Source organism: Mixophyes fleayi, chromosome 2 (assembly GCF_038048845.1).
Source record: "Mixophyes fleayi isolate aMixFle1 chromosome 2, aMixFle1.hap1, whole genome shotgun sequence".
Taxonomy (NCBI): Eukaryota; Metazoa; Chordata; class Amphibia; order Anura; family Limnodynastidae; genus Mixophyes; species Mixophyes fleayi.
The window spans coordinates 234,658,163-234,676,756 of NC_134403.1; the positions used below are offsets into that span (position 1 = coordinate 234,658,163).

The 18,594-nt window shown below is 39.9% G+C and overlaps 1 protein-coding gene across 1 annotated transcript in view; it reads left to right on the forward strand.

Moving 5' to 3' along the window:
• The window catches only part of CACNA1S (calcium voltage-gated channel subunit alpha1 S), a 451,977-nt gene that overhangs the window by 307,280 nt on the left and 126,103 nt on the right, over window positions 1-18,594 (forward strand). Inside the window, exons 24-29 of the mRNA XM_075195636.1 lie at window positions 11,590-11,642; window positions 11,763-11,909; window positions 13,237-13,438; window positions 13,580-13,738; window positions 14,702-14,812; window positions 15,235-15,318. Of these exons, the coding sequence (XP_075051737.1) occupies window positions 11,590-11,642; window positions 11,763-11,909; window positions 13,237-13,438; window positions 13,580-13,738; window positions 14,702-14,812; window positions 15,235-15,318 (756 nt within the window). The remainder of the gene's footprint in view (window positions 1-11,589; window positions 11,643-11,762; window positions 11,910-13,236; window positions 13,439-13,579; window positions 13,739-14,701; window positions 14,813-15,234; window positions 15,319-18,594) is intronic.

Consider the following 18,594-nt stretch of genomic DNA (forward strand, 5'->3'; position numbering starts at 1 on the left):
ACTGATTTCCGTGTTGTGCAAGGTTCTCCAGCCGTTTGAACTTGCCAAACGAGAAGTCAGTTCCGACACTGCCAGCTTGAGTCAGGTGATTCCCCTGATCAGGCTGTTGCAGAAGCAGCTGGAGAAATTGAGGGAGGAGCTGTTAAAGCATTGCGATTCAACAAAGCATGTAGCTCTTGTGGATGAAGCCCTTTGTACGCTTTGCCAGGATCCGAGGGTGGTCACTCTCTTAAAGTCAAAGGAATACATTCTGGCCACCATGCTGGATCCACGGTTTAAAGCATATGTTGTGTCTCTGTTTCCGGCGGACACAAGTCTATAGCGGTGCAAAGACTTGCTGGTCAGGAGATTGTCCTCTGAAGAGGACCGTGACATACCAACAGTTCCACCTTCATTTTCTTCAACACCTGTGGCTGCGAGGAAAAAGCTCAGTTTTCCTAAAAGACCTGCTGGCGGGGATGCTGAGAACATCTGGTCCGGACTGAAGGACCTGCCAACCATTGCAGACATGTCTAGTGTCGCTGCATTGGATGCTGTCAAAATTTAAAAAATGGTGGAGGATTATTTTGCTGACACTATCCAAATAGACATGCCAGACAGTCCATATTGTTACTGGCAGGAAAAAAAGCCCCTGTACAAACTGGCTCTATTTTACCTGAGTTGTCCCCCCTCCAGTGTGTACTCCGAAAGAGTTTTTAGTGCAGCAGGGAACCTGGTCAGTGAGCGGCGAAGGAGGTTGCTTCCGCAGAACGTTGAAAAAATGATGTTCATAAAAATAAATTATCAATTCCTCAATCAAGTACAGCACTGGCCTCCAGATACTACAGAGGGACCTGTGGTTGTGGAGTCCAGCGGGGACGAATTGATAATGTGTGAGGATGAGGAAGTACACACTGAAGGGGGAGAGGAATCAGAGGATGAGGACGACATCTTGCCTCAGTAGAGCCTGTTTAGTTTGTACAGGGAGAGATGAATAGCTTTTTTGGTGTGGAGGCCCAAACAAACCAATCATTTCAGCCACAGTTTGGTAGGCCCTTTTGCTGAAATGATTGGTTTGTTAAAGTGCGCATTCCTATTTGAACAACATCAGGGTGGGTGGGAGGGCCCAAGGACAATTCCATCTTGCAACTCTTTTTTTGGCATTATGTGACCGTCCAACAGTCATTTACCATGAGCACGAAGTACGACAGTAGTCATCCTATGGCAAAGCGGATAACTGCGGCCTTAACAGTTATGTTGGTGTTAGACGTGCATCCGGTGTCCGCCATCTGTGCAGTGGAATTCAGACAATTTGAAGGAGGTATTGTGGCCCGGGTACCAAATTCGGATCACTACGCAGTCCAGAAAGCTTCGTATCAGATATTAAACTACGTTCACTGTTCCTGCCAAATAATAAAAGAATGAAAATGCCCTGTCATCAACAAAAACAAGAGGTAGTGACGCGCTAGAACTCCACCCTCTATATGCTGCAGAGGATGTAGGAGCAGCCATCTGTGCAGTGGAATTCAGACAAGTTGGAGGAGGTATTGTGGCCCCAGTACCAAATTGGTACACTACGCAGTCCAGAAAGCTTAGTATCAGATATTAAAGTAATTAAATTACGTTCACTGTTCCTGCTACATCAAAAAAGCATGAACATGCCCTGCCATCAACAAAAACAAGAGGTAGTGACGCGCTTGAACTCCACCCTCAATATGCTGCAGAGGATGGAGGAGCAGAAAAAGGCCATTCAAGCCTACACAGCCACCTACGATGGGCCATGTGTTTGTGCCGCCCACTTGTGTCGCTTAGCTTAGACATCCAGCTACCTCGGTGCAATGTTTTGGACTAAAAACAATATTGTGAGGTGTGAGGTGTGAGGTGTTCTGAATAGACTGGAAATTAGTGGAAATGATTGTTATTGAATGTTATTGAGGTTAATAATAGCGTAGGAGTGAAAAAAAAAACTGGATTTTAGCACTTTTTATGCTTTTTTAAAAATAAATCAGAACCCAAAACCCTAAATCAGAACCAAAACCTTTTGTCAGGTGTTTTGGCAAAACAAATCAGAACCCAAAACCTCAAGCTAATCAGAACCCAAAACACAAAACACTAAAAGTGGCCGGTGCACACCCCTAGTTTACATCTAGCAAGGGCTGGCTTGTGAGCCACACCCAAATGTGCATTAAATAGGCTTGATGGACAGCTGCTATGACAAAAAGGCAATATTTTGAAACAAAACCAGAGAAAAACAAGCCCGCACTCGGTATATCCCATATTGTATGTGGTACCAGCTGCATGGTAATATAAATGCCCATATATGTATTCATCAAGTCTATTTAAGGCGCATTTGGGTCTGGCTCACAAGCCAGCCCTTGCTAGATGTAAACCCCTATACCTGGGAGGTGAGTGCATCTGATTTTAACTGCATTTTTATGGTGTTTAAAGCATATAGGTCAGTGTAGGACCTGCATATAATGAGGTCCCCTTGACGTTGGAATGCAGGCTTAAATTTTTTGATCAAAATATGAACTAATACCTCATGTTTTCATTTTGCTAGACACACACAGATATGCAGTGAAAAGGATAAGTGCTGACAACTGTCTTTTTGTTTTGTATACTATCTACTCTTATAGCCTAGTTCTGAAACCAATATTTTTCTTGCTCCCAGAAAATATATAATATTAGATTTTATTTATACATTTAAACATACTACTCAGCACTGGACATTGAGGGGGTAAAGAGGGATCAGACCATATGATGGCTCTGCCCAAAGGAGCTTTCAATCTAATTCATGTGGGGCACACTTGATACATAAGGTTTTCAATAGTACAGGTATTTCTCTTACATCCACCTGGGGGACACTGCTTACCATGAGGTTGTATGAGGGAACATGGAGTAGGCACTCAAAAAGTTAACTTCCTGCCGACAGGCTATATCCCCTCTGCAACCCCGTTCAAACCCCAGTATGTTTTGAGTGCCAGAGGACCTCTGGTTTGCTGCTCGGCAGCACAACAGAGCTAGCAGCACAACAGAGCTAGCTAGTCTTCTTGCAAAGATGGGCTTTATTTTAGCTGATAGTTTCATTTATATTATTTATTTTTAATATCGGTGCTGGAACAGCACACTACTCACAGTTTTCGGCTGTGTAGTAGCAGTCACAGTGAGAATGGCAGAGGCTCACTGACTGCATTTTTCTCTCCCCTACTGATGCTGTCGGGTAAAACCCGCGGGTCATATTATTCTGTGGACCAGCGCTGCTCTGTCAGGCATAGAGAGCCGGAATCCAGCATGTACTGATGCTGATGGGCGGAGCAAAGACTCGCGGTCACATCATTTCTGAGGGCCGGCGCTGCTCTGTAGGGCATAGAGCACCGGAACTCAGCGTGTTTGCAGGCACCATCTTGGAAATGTTTCAAGTCTCCTCCTCAAGAGGGGGGAGGGGAAGATAGGATCTAGAGTGCAGGAAACAATTACGGGGAGAGAGAAATTATACTACTGTCTGCGGGCTTAACTCTGGAAGCCCCACAGAACAGGTGGTATTTAAGAATTAAAGAAATCTAGGCAAGGTCGACAGAAAGGGAGGAGTTAATAGGGAGATCCACCTGCCTTCATCAGCATGTTGATTTCTTCTGGAGGCACCAAACCATTGCTGAGCATGGAGGAATCGTTGCAGTCTAGTGATGGGAAATCGAGTTCATTTTGAAGATTAGTTCATTCTGATCTAGTTCACACAAAAGATTAGTTCAAAAGATTAGTTCATTTCACTCATTTGACTCAGTAGTTCATTTAGCTCAGTTAGTTCAATTAGATCATTGGCTCTGGAACACTGCTGAGAGAAGTGATTGGAGACATAGATCTAGTCTATTACACATACTGTAGGCATATATACTACATCTCATTAGATGAGTTATAGTCCTGTTAAAATGATCAGATAAGTTTAATATGTCGGATCATTTTTAATATTTTAAAAAGGGCAATCACTTATCCAAAAACTAGTAGTGACATGTTGAGCTCTGCAAAGTTAATTACATTTTCATTATTATTTTTTATTTCCATAATATGCAAATGAAAAAGACCCAAATTCAGAGTATTATAAAGTGTCACTTTTTTGCTTTTAAAATTGAGATCAGTGCAATCAGGATATAGGGTAGATGTATCAAACCTTAGGGGGGATTTTTACAGCTGTAAAAAGACCCCAAATAGGCATCAAGTCACTGGGGGCGGGGCCAAAATGGCGCAATTCACGAAGCCCGCCCCCTACGCCAATACCCCGCTCCAGGAACTCCCAGACGTAACCAACATAATGTTGGCAATTATGACTAATCAGCTTCTGTCATTTATCTAGCAGAGTCTATAAAATAAAGATGAAGAAGTCCTGATGCGCTCAAATACTGGTATGGAAGTGGGGGTGTGGTGCTGGGAATATGCCTCTGAAAATGGTGATAGATTACCGGGAGGTTGAACTGTTATCAGCAGAATATTGTGGCGGACAAGTGAGGTATGGTGGCCTCTCAGGGAAACAGGCAAACATAAACAAAATAAGGAGAGCAGGCAATCAAAAACAAATACAAATAGAAAGTCAAGTATCTATGATGTGGTTATAGATGGATGACCAAAAGTTCTGTGACAGCTGTGTGTCGTGTGCAGGAAAACTGCTGGGGATCTGGATCTGTGGCACTGGTGTGTCTGTATAGAGATGAGTGGCAGTGTGGAATAGCTGTGCAATTACCTTGCAGCGCTATGTCAATCGCGTGTGAGTAGATGTATCTGGTAGCGATGATCTGTTGCCTGGTGTCGCCGTGTGCTAGTGCGATTCTGAGGCCAGCTGACTGCAGGTGTGGGAAAGCATACGGTTCCCTGGTCAGTGGTGTCCTGGTTGCTAGCCGCCGTGTCGCTCGTCCGTGGATGGAATCTGCAGGCGCCGCGTGAGTGACGTCACGTGTTCGTCGGGTTCTGTTAGCGCTGGCAAACGCGCATGCGTGAACTGCGGAGGGAAGAATTACGGGAAACTACATGGTGAAGTATCTCAAGGAAGTTTATTACATGTGTAATGCAGCCCTTACATAAAGAATACTTGGCAGTCAATTGCTGAATGATCAGGAGGGATGTATTGCCCCGACGCGTTTAGTCCTATGGACTTTCTCAAGGAGTGAGTGTGTGGGAGTGTGGGGCCGGTATTTGAGGGGGTGGAGATCCCCTGATTAGATGGGCGATCTTTGTGTTGATTGGCTGATGATATGGAGGAGGGGTTATTAGATATAATCTCGCTGGTGGATAGGGGGATGAAGTGAAGGCGTGGATCTGTTTTCGCTAGGTGCAGGATAATGAAAATAGAAAAAAATGGAGATAAAGATGATACTGATTGTGATCATATCAACTAGTAGGATTTAAACTTGAATTGAAAAGTAAATGGAGATGGATAGTCTAAAGGGCGATGGCCTGATATGGACAGTTGGAAGCGTAAAATCGTGCTGATTTATAATGCATGTTTGCGGGTTCCGCTGTGTGTGTTTCTGTTGCTGCGGTCTTGATATGGATGAATAATAACCTGGTGAGTGTGACTCAATAAAAATTTAATAGATTAGGGAATGAGGGAGGGGGGGGGAAGGCTGGGGGATGGTGGAGCATGAAGCTGGAAGCTGCATCGATGTGAGGACGTTTGTGAGTAGACACACTTTGTGGCAGGAGGTGACAGTATCTTCTCATTACATTATGGACGTAACATGTAGATTTGAAGGAAGACTGTGGGGTAAAGGTTACTAATATCATAAGCGACCTTAATTAAGATAATAATGGTTTAGATCAAAATCTAAATTTAGACCTCTTGGGGCTGAGGGTCTTAAGGTTAAAGATCCAAAATGCTTCTTCCTTATTGATTAAATTTTAGAATGTCCCCTACTCTCCAATTCTTTTTGATTTGTTTAATGGCTGTAAAGGTGAGACCTTCAGGATTGGAGTTGTGAACTTTGTGAAAATGTTCTGGCACGCTGTGGAGAAGGAAGCCCTTCTTAATGTTACGTATGTGTTCATAAATACGGGTTTTCAATGGTCTGCTAGTTCTCCCTACATACTGTAGGTTGCATGTGCATTCCAGAAGGTAGATTACATTATTGCTGTTGCAGGTCATGAAATCTTTTATCTGGAACTGTTGTTTGGTGACTTGAGATTGAAACTGAATGACTGGTTTAGTTGAGTTGGTATGCATGTTTTTGCAACCTGTGCACCTGCCACAGTGGTAGAATCCTGTGGGAGGTGATGACTGATCAATAGTTGACTGTTGTAGTTTGGAGGGGGGTATATGATTGTGAACCAGGGTCCTATGTACACTTTTAGCTTTTGTGAACACTATTTTGGGTTGGGTGGGCAGAATATGTTGCATTGTTGGGTCCTTTAGTAATATGTTCCAGTGTTTCTTCATGATTTTGCTGATTTTGTTGGCTGCTGATGAGTATTGGGTGATGAAGTAAATATCGTCTGGGGAGGAGGTGGTTGATTTATCAATCCCGATAGGTGGGGGGTGTTTTGTATGTCATCAGAGATGCTCTGTCTGATTCCCTGGCCTGGGTAAAGGCTTTGTTGATCGTTGCTGCTGGGTATTGTTTGTCAAGAAAATGTTGTTTAAGTGCCTCCCCTTGTGTATCGTAGTCATTAAGGTTTGAACAGTTGCGACGTATGCGTTTAAATTGACCCAGTGAGACATTGGAGAGCCAAAGTGGGTGGTGGTGGCTTGAAGCTAGAATGTAGCTATTGACATCTACTTTCTTGTGGAATGTGCGTGTGTGGATGGATTGATTGTGTATGAATATCTCAAGATCCAAGAATTCTATTTTAGATTGGCTTATTTGGGAGGTGAACTTGATGTTGTCTGAGTTGTCATTGATGTCATCTAAAAATTTGTTAAGGGAGTCTGAGTCCCCTTTCCAGATGAATAATACATCATCGATGTATCTTTTCCATAGCACCAAATTTGCCCCGAGGTCCACGTTCCCCCATATGCGATCCTCCTCCCACTTGGCCATGAAGAGGTTCACGTAGCTCGGCGCAAACTTGGTGCCCATGGCGGTGCCTCTGTGTTGGAGGTAAAAGTTGTTTTCAAACCAAGTGTAGTTGTGGGTGAGTATGAAGTTTATGCCTGTGAGGATGAAGTCAATCTGATCCTTGGATAGTAATCCTTCAGATTGTAGAAAATGTTTAACGCTATTGATACCTGTCTGATGTTCTATGATAGTATAGAGAGAGGTAACATCAATAGATGCTAACCACATATCTTGGGACGAGTGAATATCCTGTAGTGCTTGGATGGCTGCTGTGGTATCTCTGAGGTATGATCTCTGTATGGTTACGTAATGTTGAAGGAAATGGTCAAGATACTGGGACAGATTAGATGTTAATGAATCTATCGCAGATATGATGGGTCTACCGAGTGGGTTGATGGGGTCTTTGTGCAGTTTGGGCAGATAATAGGAAACCGGGATGATGGGATGTTGTTTGTATAGGAAATCGTACCCTTTGCTGTTGAGAATTCCGGTTTCTTTACCAAATTTGAGTAGAGTCTGTAGTTCTTTTTGGAACATGAGGGTAGGGTCTGATTTAAGTCTGCTGTACGTATTGACGTCGTCCAAAATGAATTGGGCTTGTCGTATATAGTCCTGTTTATTGAGTATCACTAAACCACCACCTTTGTCGGCTGGTTTGATGACAATGTGGGTATTGGATTTGAGGTCCTTGAGGGCCATGTTTTCTGGTTTGGTGAGATTAGGCTTACTAGTAGTTGTTTTGGTATTCATCGTTTCGAGTTCGTCTGTGACTAATTTCTCAAAAGTGTCTATGTAACTTGATTTGGACTGTATTGGGTAGAATGTGGATTTGGGTTTAAGACTGGTGTGTATATACTGGGAGTCTTGTGGCGGGCGATGTTGCAGTTGGTGTTGGGCAAAATACTTTTTAAGGCAAATTTTCCTAGTGAAGCATTGACTGTCAAGGTATGTCTCAAATTTGTTGAGATGACAAGTGGGTGCGAATTTTAGTCCCTTGCTGTACAGAGAGTTCATGATCTGTTAGATTGTGTTCACTTAAATTGAAGATCCCCAATCTAGTGGGGGAGGGCTGAGGTTTGGGTGTGATTTGATCTTTTTGTTGGTGCAATTTGTGACCTCTTCCTCCTCGTCTGGTTCTGAAAGGTTTCGTTTTTTGTGTTGTGTGTGTATTTTTGTTGATGGGTCTGGGGCTGAGGGAGGTTTCAGGCCTAAGGCTAAAAAAGGCTGCTTGGAAGAGTTGGGGGTAACTGACGGATAGGGAGTTGATTTATGTTGGCTGGGTGTCTAGCGATGGTCTGATGTTCAGAAGGGATGCCTAGGGTGGAATTTGAAGTTGTGGGGTTATCTGGTTTGTTGGGGATGGTTGTGTTGCTGGATAGATAGAGGTTGGCATCTGTCCATCCTTGTTCAAATGAGCGAATAACCAATGACTCGTACCTGGATGTCTCTAGAGGTGTACTGGCAGGGGAAGGAATGGTTGTGTCATTATGTATAGTGAGTAGGGAGGAGTTGGATAAGTTTGTGTCATCAGTTGGAGTTGGTGAAATGGGGATGTTAATGGTCTGGGAGTTCACATTATTGGTGTGAATCCCTTTCATTTTCCACGATGACAGGGCTGTGGTGAGAACAGTTCTGTCTTTTCAGCCAAGGATGGTTTAAGGTTTTCACCAGAACCAGGAGACTAGGGTCTCAGTCTTCCAGGAGGCGGCTGCCTCTGTAGGCCCAAATTCCTTGACTTAGTTGGATGTGGTTTGTGCGATCCGCATCTATGTTAAATCAGCCATTCGACGGACTGACTCTCTTTGTACTATTTGAGGCCCACAAATGGGCTTGGTTGGCTTCTAAGCGGATTATTGCTAGATGGATTACGTCCACAATTAAGCAGGCCTATGTCAGCTTTGATCGGCCTGCGACGAGTCGTATTGCCGCCCATTCCACCCACTCAGAGGTGCTTCTTGGGCTGCGCATAACGGAGTTCAGCTGATCAGCTCTGCCCGGTGGCCACCTGGTCCTCTGTCCACAGCTTCACTAGGTTTTATCAATTTAATGTGTTTTCATCCCCGGACACCAGTTTCGGCTGCACAGTGTTGCGGACCAGGCTGTCAGAGCGGTTCTTCCCTTAGGGGGCTGCTTTGGTATACATCCCCATGGTAAGCAGGGTACCCCAGGTGGATGTAAGAGAAAAGAGGATTTTATTCTCACGTTAAATCCATTTCTCTGAGTCCATCTGGGGTACACTGCGTTCCCTCCCTTCTGCTCTTCTGCTGTTATTCTTGGGGTGTTTGAGTTCCGTTCCTTCGGGCTTTTGTATTGCACACTGAGGTTTGCACGGGGTTGCCGAGAGGATATAGCCTGTCAACAGGAAGTTAACTATTTGAGTGCCTACTCCATGTTCCCTCATACAACCACATGGTAAGCAGTGTCCCCCAGATGGACTCAGAGAAATGGTTTTATTGTGAGTATAAAATCCTCTTTTTTTCAATGCTGAAACCATATTTAAAAATATATATATTGTCATTTTAAAAATAAAATACATAAAAATAAATACATAAAAACAAATAAATAACTATTATATGCTTTTAGTTTATACCCACAATTTTTGGATTATTAATAAACTATCTATTAAATTTTTGGAAAGTCAGAAGAAATTGTGTAGATGAAGGAAAGTGAATAAATGATAAAATAACGTCTGGATATTCTGTCTCAGTGCTTGTTCTCACTGGTGTATCTGTCCCTCCATGTGACATGGAGGTAACTGGATGGTTGCCTCATATACTAATTTAACACTATATTCAACATGTGCTAAAGTCACTACTACAGTAATTCCCAAGGTCAAGGAAGAGTTATGCAAAGTGATGCTATACTTATATTATATTTTTGTTGTAACTTTCTCTTAGGCAGGTATACACCTGCCTAAGTGACACCTGTACTTGAGATCTTACTATTGTTGGTGCTCATAATTAAATGTTTAACCATATTAAGGAAACTATATTATAGAACAAATGTATTTTAAACCAAAGCATAACATAAATATCTACTCCAGAACTGGAGCTAGGCTACTGCAGCGACTTTTTTGTGAGTCAGTTCTTTTACTTTTGAATGTATAAACCAGGGTTGTCCAACCCGCGGCCCGCGGGCCGCATGAGGTCCAGCACACCTGTAAATGTGGCCCAGAAGGAGTTTTGGTTGTGGCAAGGGGGCAGCACTGTTAATGGAAAAAAAAATTCGGCAAAAAAAAGAAAAGAAAATACTTACCTTGCGGTCACGCGGTCACGTCAGCTGGCACTCCGGCTCCCTCCCTTGTCTCCTCCTCCGTGCGGTGCTCGCAGTGAATGTCGGGCGTGATGTCATCACGCCCAACATCCATTGCAGAGCGCAGCACAGAGGAGTCACCCGCGTGAGAAGAACAATCAGCAGGACAGAATTGGAGAAAAGGAGAGAAGAGGACAGGAGAACAAGCCGATTAAAAGGTAAGTTAAGGGGGATTTTTTTTATTATTTCAAGGGACGCTGACCAGTGAATAAAAGTCACCTGGTCCTGGAGCATCATGGACCTTATCTCCCTACTACATACTTCTACTTGTAATACTAATGGGGCATTATATATTATTCTCTTTGGCCCATTATAAGTTGTTATCCCTTAACTAACATAGTGGTGTAATTAGCAAAACTGGTCACAATTTGGGGTCACAGTGATGTATATCTCAGGTACCGCAGGCCTGGTCAGGGCACCCTGATATACAATGCCTGGCTTAAATGCACTTTATTGATATTGCATCGAAACAATACAAAATGTGATTATAGTATAATAACTAGAGAGGATTTTTTGAACAGGGCGATTGAAAGGTAAGTATAGGGGGATTTGAAAAAAAAGTGATATATATATATATATATATATATATCTCAATATCACTTTTTTTCTCATATATATATATATGTTAACTATGTTTTCTATGGTTTTTTGGATGATCAGCTATCGTTATTGTTAGTGTATCTTATGTGCGGCCCAAACCAACTCGTCGTCTTCCAATGTGGCCCAGGGAAGTTAAAAGGTTGGACACCCCTGGTATAAACATACCTAGAATTAGACAAATAAATAATATTTTTGTTTGCCTAATATTGGTTTTCTGCTACTGCTAATGTCAGGATTCATTAACAGAAGGAAATAGTCAAACAAGTGGACAAAAAAATTAACTCAGCACACACAGTACATTTTGTTTGCATTGGCCAACCTAATCAAAATTTATAGTTTTGACAGAGCCATAAATCTAGTTTAATCCTAATGAGTTAGTTTGTGTGAAAGACAGAGAATTTTTGAATTTTGGGCTTTGATTGTTTGAAAACATCCAGATGTGAATAAAGGCATTGTGTTAGATTTAGGTCCCATAAACAGAAGGAAAAGCAATACAGTTTATTTAAAAAAAAAGTAGTATAAGTTGATAACTTGTAAGTAAATTTATTAGACTCTCACCTTATACTTGCACTGATTTCAAATATGATATTTGTTCTATGAATGATAATTTAAGGCTATGACAGTATAGCCTAAATTTTCTATCTCTGCTTATTTTTAGGGTAAATTTTATAGCTGTACTGATACAACCAAGATGACAGCGGAGGAATGCATGTATGTATAATGCAAACAGTTACACTCTGATATGCCTTTATTTATCTTTATCATCCACTGATACATCTCTATGTTCCATTCCCACTCCTTTCCCTTAAAATTCACCTTTTCTTTTTTTAGGGGTTATTTTATTGTGGAAAAAGATGATGACCCAACTCAGCTGCAGCTAAAGCCAAGAATTTGGACTCATAGTGACTTCCATTTTGATAATGTCCTCTCTGGCATGATGTCTCTTTTCACCATCTCCACCTTTGAGGGCTGGCCTCAGTAAGTTCTAACAAAACAATACACTTACTAAAAATGGGCTAGTCATAATTTTACATAAATAAACATATTGTATTATTTACTATTGAAAATATTATCACAAATTAATTTTGTACATATGTTTAGCAATAGTTTTACACCTCAAATTTGTAGAGATTAGCAAAGAAAATACAAAAACCACTATATAAACATAATATACAGAAAATCTAAACACTTACAGTCAACAAGTGTCAATATATAAAGAAGGGTAATAAACTAAGGACTACATTATTTACAAATCAATCAAACATATAAAATAAATAACAGCAAAGCATAATTAACTAATACTGTTTGACACAAAGTAATGCATGGAAATGGACTTATTCAATATAACAGTAAAAAAATGTCTATCACAATATCAGACCTGATATGCTCAGAAGTATTAAATTGAGCAATAATATGGAACAGACAATGTAATTAACAATATGTGGATAAGAGTCTTGCAAGGCTCTATCTTTATATATTTCTGGCAAGTTGTCATCAAAGTTACCTACCCAGACTTCACCTCCATTTCCAAATTACATCCAACTTTTTAAAATAAACTTCAGGTATGCTTCTCGTTGGAGACATGTTATGTAGTGATCAAAGGATTCCCAGGTATTCCTTTGTCTGTCCTTATTTCTTCTATTTTCTTATTTCAAAAAGATATAACCTCTAGGCAAGCTTTATAGCACCACCTTGGTTAAGATATATATTAAAAAGTGAAATGGTGAAAACTCAATACCATTTGTTGATTTCCTTTCGTGACAGATTATGGGCAATTATGTTATGATAACTCTTTACCTAAAAATACAATCACATCAAGGAATCCCTGTTAATAATACAGACACCTATTGCATTTTATATAAACTTATCAAAATACATTTCACTAACAATTTCTTACAATAGAGTACTTTATATTGTCAATGTTGATACATATATTACAGATGCTCTAATTCCAGAATGTTGGTAATAATTTTAGTGATAGAGCAAAAACCTTTAGGTAATATGCTCTAACAGAGTTTGAATTTAACACAACTGTAAAAAGTAAAAAAGTAATACAAAAAAACACTTATTTTAGCTTTTTATTATATTTAACTCATTACTAAAACTATCTTTTGCTTGTCAACAGCCTGTGAATATGAATTTCATCAGCTTTGGTGGTACACAAAATATGTAGAAATATTAACAATATTACTTATGGACAAACTTGCTTTACTTAAAATAATGAACATATATTTCACTATTTTGCATGCTTGATAGCATTTAATTATATATGAGTAATTATTTGTCTGCATTTTTATATAAATAGGTTGCTGTACAGAGCTATAGACTCACACACTGAGGATATGGGACCCATCTATAATTACCGCATTGAAATCGCAGTCTTTTTCATTATCTACATTATCCTCATTGCTTTCTTCATGATGAACATCTTTGTGGGCTTTGTCATTGTCACCTTCCAGGAGCAAGGAGAGCAGGAGTATAAGAACTGCGAATTAAACAAAAATCAGGTAGAATTATGTCGTTTTCTATTTCTCAAATAGAATATTTATATCACTGAATTTTAATTATCAGTGCTTTTTCTAAATTAAATTTTGCAGCTTATAATTTATTAGTATTTGGTACATGTTATATCTGATTTTCTCAAACAGAGGCAGTGTGTGCAGTATGCTCTGAAGGCTCGTCCCCTGCGACGGTACATCCCAAAGAACCCATATCAGTATAAGGTCTGGTATCTGGTCACCTCTTCATATTTTGAGTACTTGATGTTTGCACTCATTATGCTGAACACCATCAGTCTTGGCATGCAGGTAAACTCTAGTTTATTAATAAGAGGCACATTACAAGTTTAATGTAAATTTACTAGACTTTAAAAAGATGTGACTTTTACCCCAATGAGTTTTGTAAGGTTTACTATTCTATGATCAAAATATACTTTTATAAGCTTAGCATACTTAAATGTACCTTACATGACAGAAGCAAAGCTAAAAGCCCCTGGGTTTCAGTACAAAATCCAAGTTGCCCCCCTTCACATCCCACTTCTCTTGTCTTCAGCCATGAATCCTACCTCCTCTTATCTCCTGTATGATACCAGTATTGCCTATCCCATCTTATCTGAAAACCTCTTCCCTAAACCCCTTGTGATCTACCTCTTTTTTTCCTAATGCTCGCTATTCTGGGACCCTTTCTTTTGCTCCCACGTTGTCTGTCCATCCAGTCCTTTTGCTTCAACTCCTTTCATGCATCTCGTCTTGCTTCCTTGACACTGTGATCTCCACTGTCAGATAACCAGAGCATGGCACGTTTCTATTTCAAGTGCACTGCAAATTAGAAAGGCTTCCAATTTTACTGCACACATTATATTGGCGGTCCTACATTCATGGTCCCAGTTCCAAGAAAGGAATTTGAGAAGATGTGAGTTTCATATTCTTAGAATATGCAATTAAAAAACTATATTTCAATTTTAATGTTACTTTTTCTTTAAAAGACTTGTAGTGAACAGAAATGTTCTGGAAATATTTTAGCTGTATTGCTTCACTTACTATTATTATGATTTTTATCTAATTGTATTTTTTGACTATTATAGCAATTCTTGTGAGGGGGTTTGTACATTGGTACACACTTAAATGAAATAAAATAGAAAATAAGTTTTGTTTTTGTAGTTGATGATGGACTAGCACATTCGTGGAACCTATTGAATTGCATTATTTAATAGTAAATTGCTACATTTTATATAAAAATAGGTATTTGATCATTTGTGTCTTTTTAACCAGCACTATGGGCAGACAGCAGAGTTTAGTCATGTGTCAGACATCCTCAATGTAGCTTTTACTGGAATATTCACTGTGGAAATGCTACTAAAGTTGGCAGCCTTCAAAGCAAAGGTCAGTATGTAGAGATGTACAGAATTCCCATATTTAAAATGCAATATGCACTTACCCTTGAAAATAGTCACCAAATGAATTTTACTTTACATTACTCAAAGCTTTTTAGGATTATTAGATTATTATTATTATTATTATTATTATTATTATTATTATTATTGTTGTTGTTATCATCATTAATAATTATAGACATTATTCAATCTCCTGAAATACATGATGTAATCAAGACATATTACTGGAACAGAATACATATGATATAGTTCCGAATTCTCAGTTAAATTGGAGCCATGTCCCTAACAAGAGTTAATTAATTCCCAGTAAAATGTATTTGCAACCCTGATTAAATCAAATAACATATATGTTATAAGTAGCTGTCTGTTTTAGATTGTCTTTAGCATGTTTTCTTTTTTTTTTCTTTTAAGGGTTACTTCGGGGACCCCTGGAATGTCTTTGATTTCCTCATTGTTATAGGCAGTATTATTGACGTTATCCTAAGTGAGATTGATGTAAGTGAATGTCTTCATGCTAACACAATGGCTGACAGAGGTCTCACACCTATATATGATGTCACAGTGGGCTGTGACATTTTATATAGGTGTGAGATCTCTTATCTAGAATCCTGTTATCCAGAAAATTTCTTATCACGTAAAGAAAAAATTAGAAAGTATTGTTTGGATTATTTTTTCATGTACACGAAAAAGTGCAGCACATTTCTTCCTCTAGTTGCTATTAACAGCTTTGCTAAACAATTTAGAAAGGGCAATGACTGGGGAAGAGTGAGGAAAGCTAGGCACAATTGTAGAATGTGTTTCAATACCTTTTAGGCATGATGATATCCTCTAAATTATGTAAAAACAGATGCCTCAAGCATTCCAAATAACAGATCCCATACCTACATGAATGTATTATTGAGGAATATACTGCTGTGTGTTGATACGGCCCTTGATGACAACTATATGACAAAATGCAAAGACAACTAAACTAAAATAAGTACTACAGGTTTATGGGAAATAGACTACATTTAATAGAATGTCAAATAGCAGCTGTATGTTCAGTGATTGTTCTGTTTCCTATTGTGATCAGATTTTTGTGGCACTGTCAGAATATTTGTTTTGACAGAATGATTAGCTACGTGTGTTAATTTAGTCTCTGTTTTTCTACATTCTACAGTACAGTGTCGGAGATCAACAGGTTGAGCAGCTACAAAATATGTGGCTGCTGATTTACTCCCATCTTTTTACGCACTTCTTTGGTAGACAATGATTTGTTTGTTTTTTCTGGCTACTTTGCAACTGGGAATTTGAAATTTGTTTATTCTCACACATTCTTCTATTGCCTCAGCTCACTACTGTCTTTCCTCTTTTTCTCTAATATTCTCTTCCAATCCACTAATACATAGCTCTATCTGTTAAGCTTTGCTGTGTTCTTCTATTCACAGACTGTCCTTGCTCCCAGTGGTGGGCTGTTCTGTCTCAGTGATGGCTGCAAGCCCAGCGTTGTAAATATCAGCTGCATGTGCTTGCTGTGCAAACAGACCATCATTGTTTGTCATTCTGTGTCATCATACGTGTCCAATGATAGCAAGTGCAAACTACCTTGCGCTAACGAAATGCTAGAAGCTCTAGGTCTGGGAAATATTGATATTGGCATATATGGCAAAGTTAATTTTCTCTTATTATCTCACTACTACTTTACCTCATCCATTTTTATCCACTTGTAAAAGCCAATTAGTTAATACATTCTGTGCCACTGACCTTGCAACATATTGCATAGATGCATGGAATGCCTTTATCTTGGGTGGCAGTAACTTTATGAAATGTCTATCTATCTATCTCTTCATTCCTGATTAAATTGTTTTGTAGTTCCTTAATGACCTTCGCTGTGATAAATAAATTCAGTTTTATAAAATTATGCACCTACTCAGGGCCAGCATGGGTGCCATAGGCTACCCCCCTTCTCCATAAGATGTCCCCCACATAGCTGCTATCATCCCTCCCCCGTTCCCTCCTGCGTTTCTTACCTTGTGTGCAGCATGGGCATGGCAGCATCTTCTCTTGAGAGTATGGCTCTGGACTGTGACTCTATATATTCCAGTGCTGCACTTCCAGCCTATTAGCAACATGGATGAGCAGCAGCGGGAGCTTCACAGGCAAGCAGCTGCCAGCTGTTGTTCTTACATGTCAGTGGCTGGTAGATATTGAGGGGTTGCCGCAGTGAAAACATAAACTGAATGAGTGACAATATGTCATTAGGAAGACTTTTTCTTCCCGCCTAAGGTCTAACAATCTCTGCCACCTCAGAGATTGAGTCTCGCCCCTATACTCAGAGACAGCTTAGAGTTGGGAAAAATGTTCCTGGAAGTGGTAGATTATAATGGGGATAGAGTGGTCTCCACTGAAGGCTAACAGAGATCAGGTTTTGTCCTATACTTTTAATGGGACCCATTTTGTGGAGAAATGCATTTGTAGCCGCACTCCAAGCAATGTAATACGCGTCACACCAAATTGTCACTTGTAACAAAGCAGACGGCATGCACAGTTCACTGCTGGATATCCGATTCACCAGACACCTATTTAGAAATTGTCCAGCATGGAAAACACTTGTTATTGACTGTGGTTGGTTATAATTATTTGGTAGGCTATAGTGTGCAGGTGGGCCTTTTTTATAGGGATTTTCCTGTTTTTGTCCCCGTTTGGCAAAAACTTTTCAAGAAAATATTAAACAATATATTTTTTTAATTTAATTTAAGAGAGCTGGCATCCTCTAGGTGGAGGGGAAGTATGATGAGTTTTTATTTTATACAGTCCCCTGTGTACATGCATGAGAACTGTTTTTTTCTCATTATAAGTATTGGAGCGTTTATATACTTAAAAGATAAGAATATAATCACTATCATCATCATCATCATCACCACCATTTATTTATATAGCGCCACTGATTCCGCAGCACTGTACAGAGAACTCATTCACATCAGTCCCTGCCCCATTGGAGCTTACAGTCTAAATTCCCTAACATATACACACATACGGAAATACAGAGAGATAGAGAGACTAGGGTCAATTTTTTTTTTTATAGCAGCCAATTAACCTACTAGTATGTTTTAGAGTGTGGGAGGAAACCGGAGCACCAGGAGGAAACACATGCAAACACGGGGAGAACATACAAACTCCACATAGATAAGGCCATGGTTGGGAATTGAACTTATGACCCCAGCATTGTGAGGCAGAAGTGCTAACCACTTAGTCACCATGCTGCCCTGGAATATGCTGGCACTATATAAATAAATATTATTAATAATAATAGTAATAAAAATATCAGACAGGACCCTTTCTCTGCTAGATCTGAGCTGGTGCAAAATTCAAGTGTTTTTGCAGAGTGGGAATGACTGTGTACTGCAAATATTATCCCTGAAAATCCTCTGCTAGATGAGATCCCATTTCTGCACTGCTCCATAAAACAAGGCACACTGAGCTCCTCTCTTTACTTTGCTAGGAATGCTTGTGCAAACTTCTGCATCTCCACAAATGCAGCCATTTTGCTAAGAAAACCTATGCGCCTTGGTGTAAATGTATGTCCGCATTAGGGAATTTGAGGTCCACTGGGGGTCCAAAGCTGCATTTGCGCTGTGGAGTTGCTGTTTTCTGCTTTGTAAACTATGGTTTGCTATGTACTTATGTATATTGCCCAACTTATTGCTGTCTCAAATTGGAGATGGGATTTGGCTTTATTAAAGCCAGGATGGGGGAGATCTGGACATTATAACCCATCTCTGGTGCTTTTAG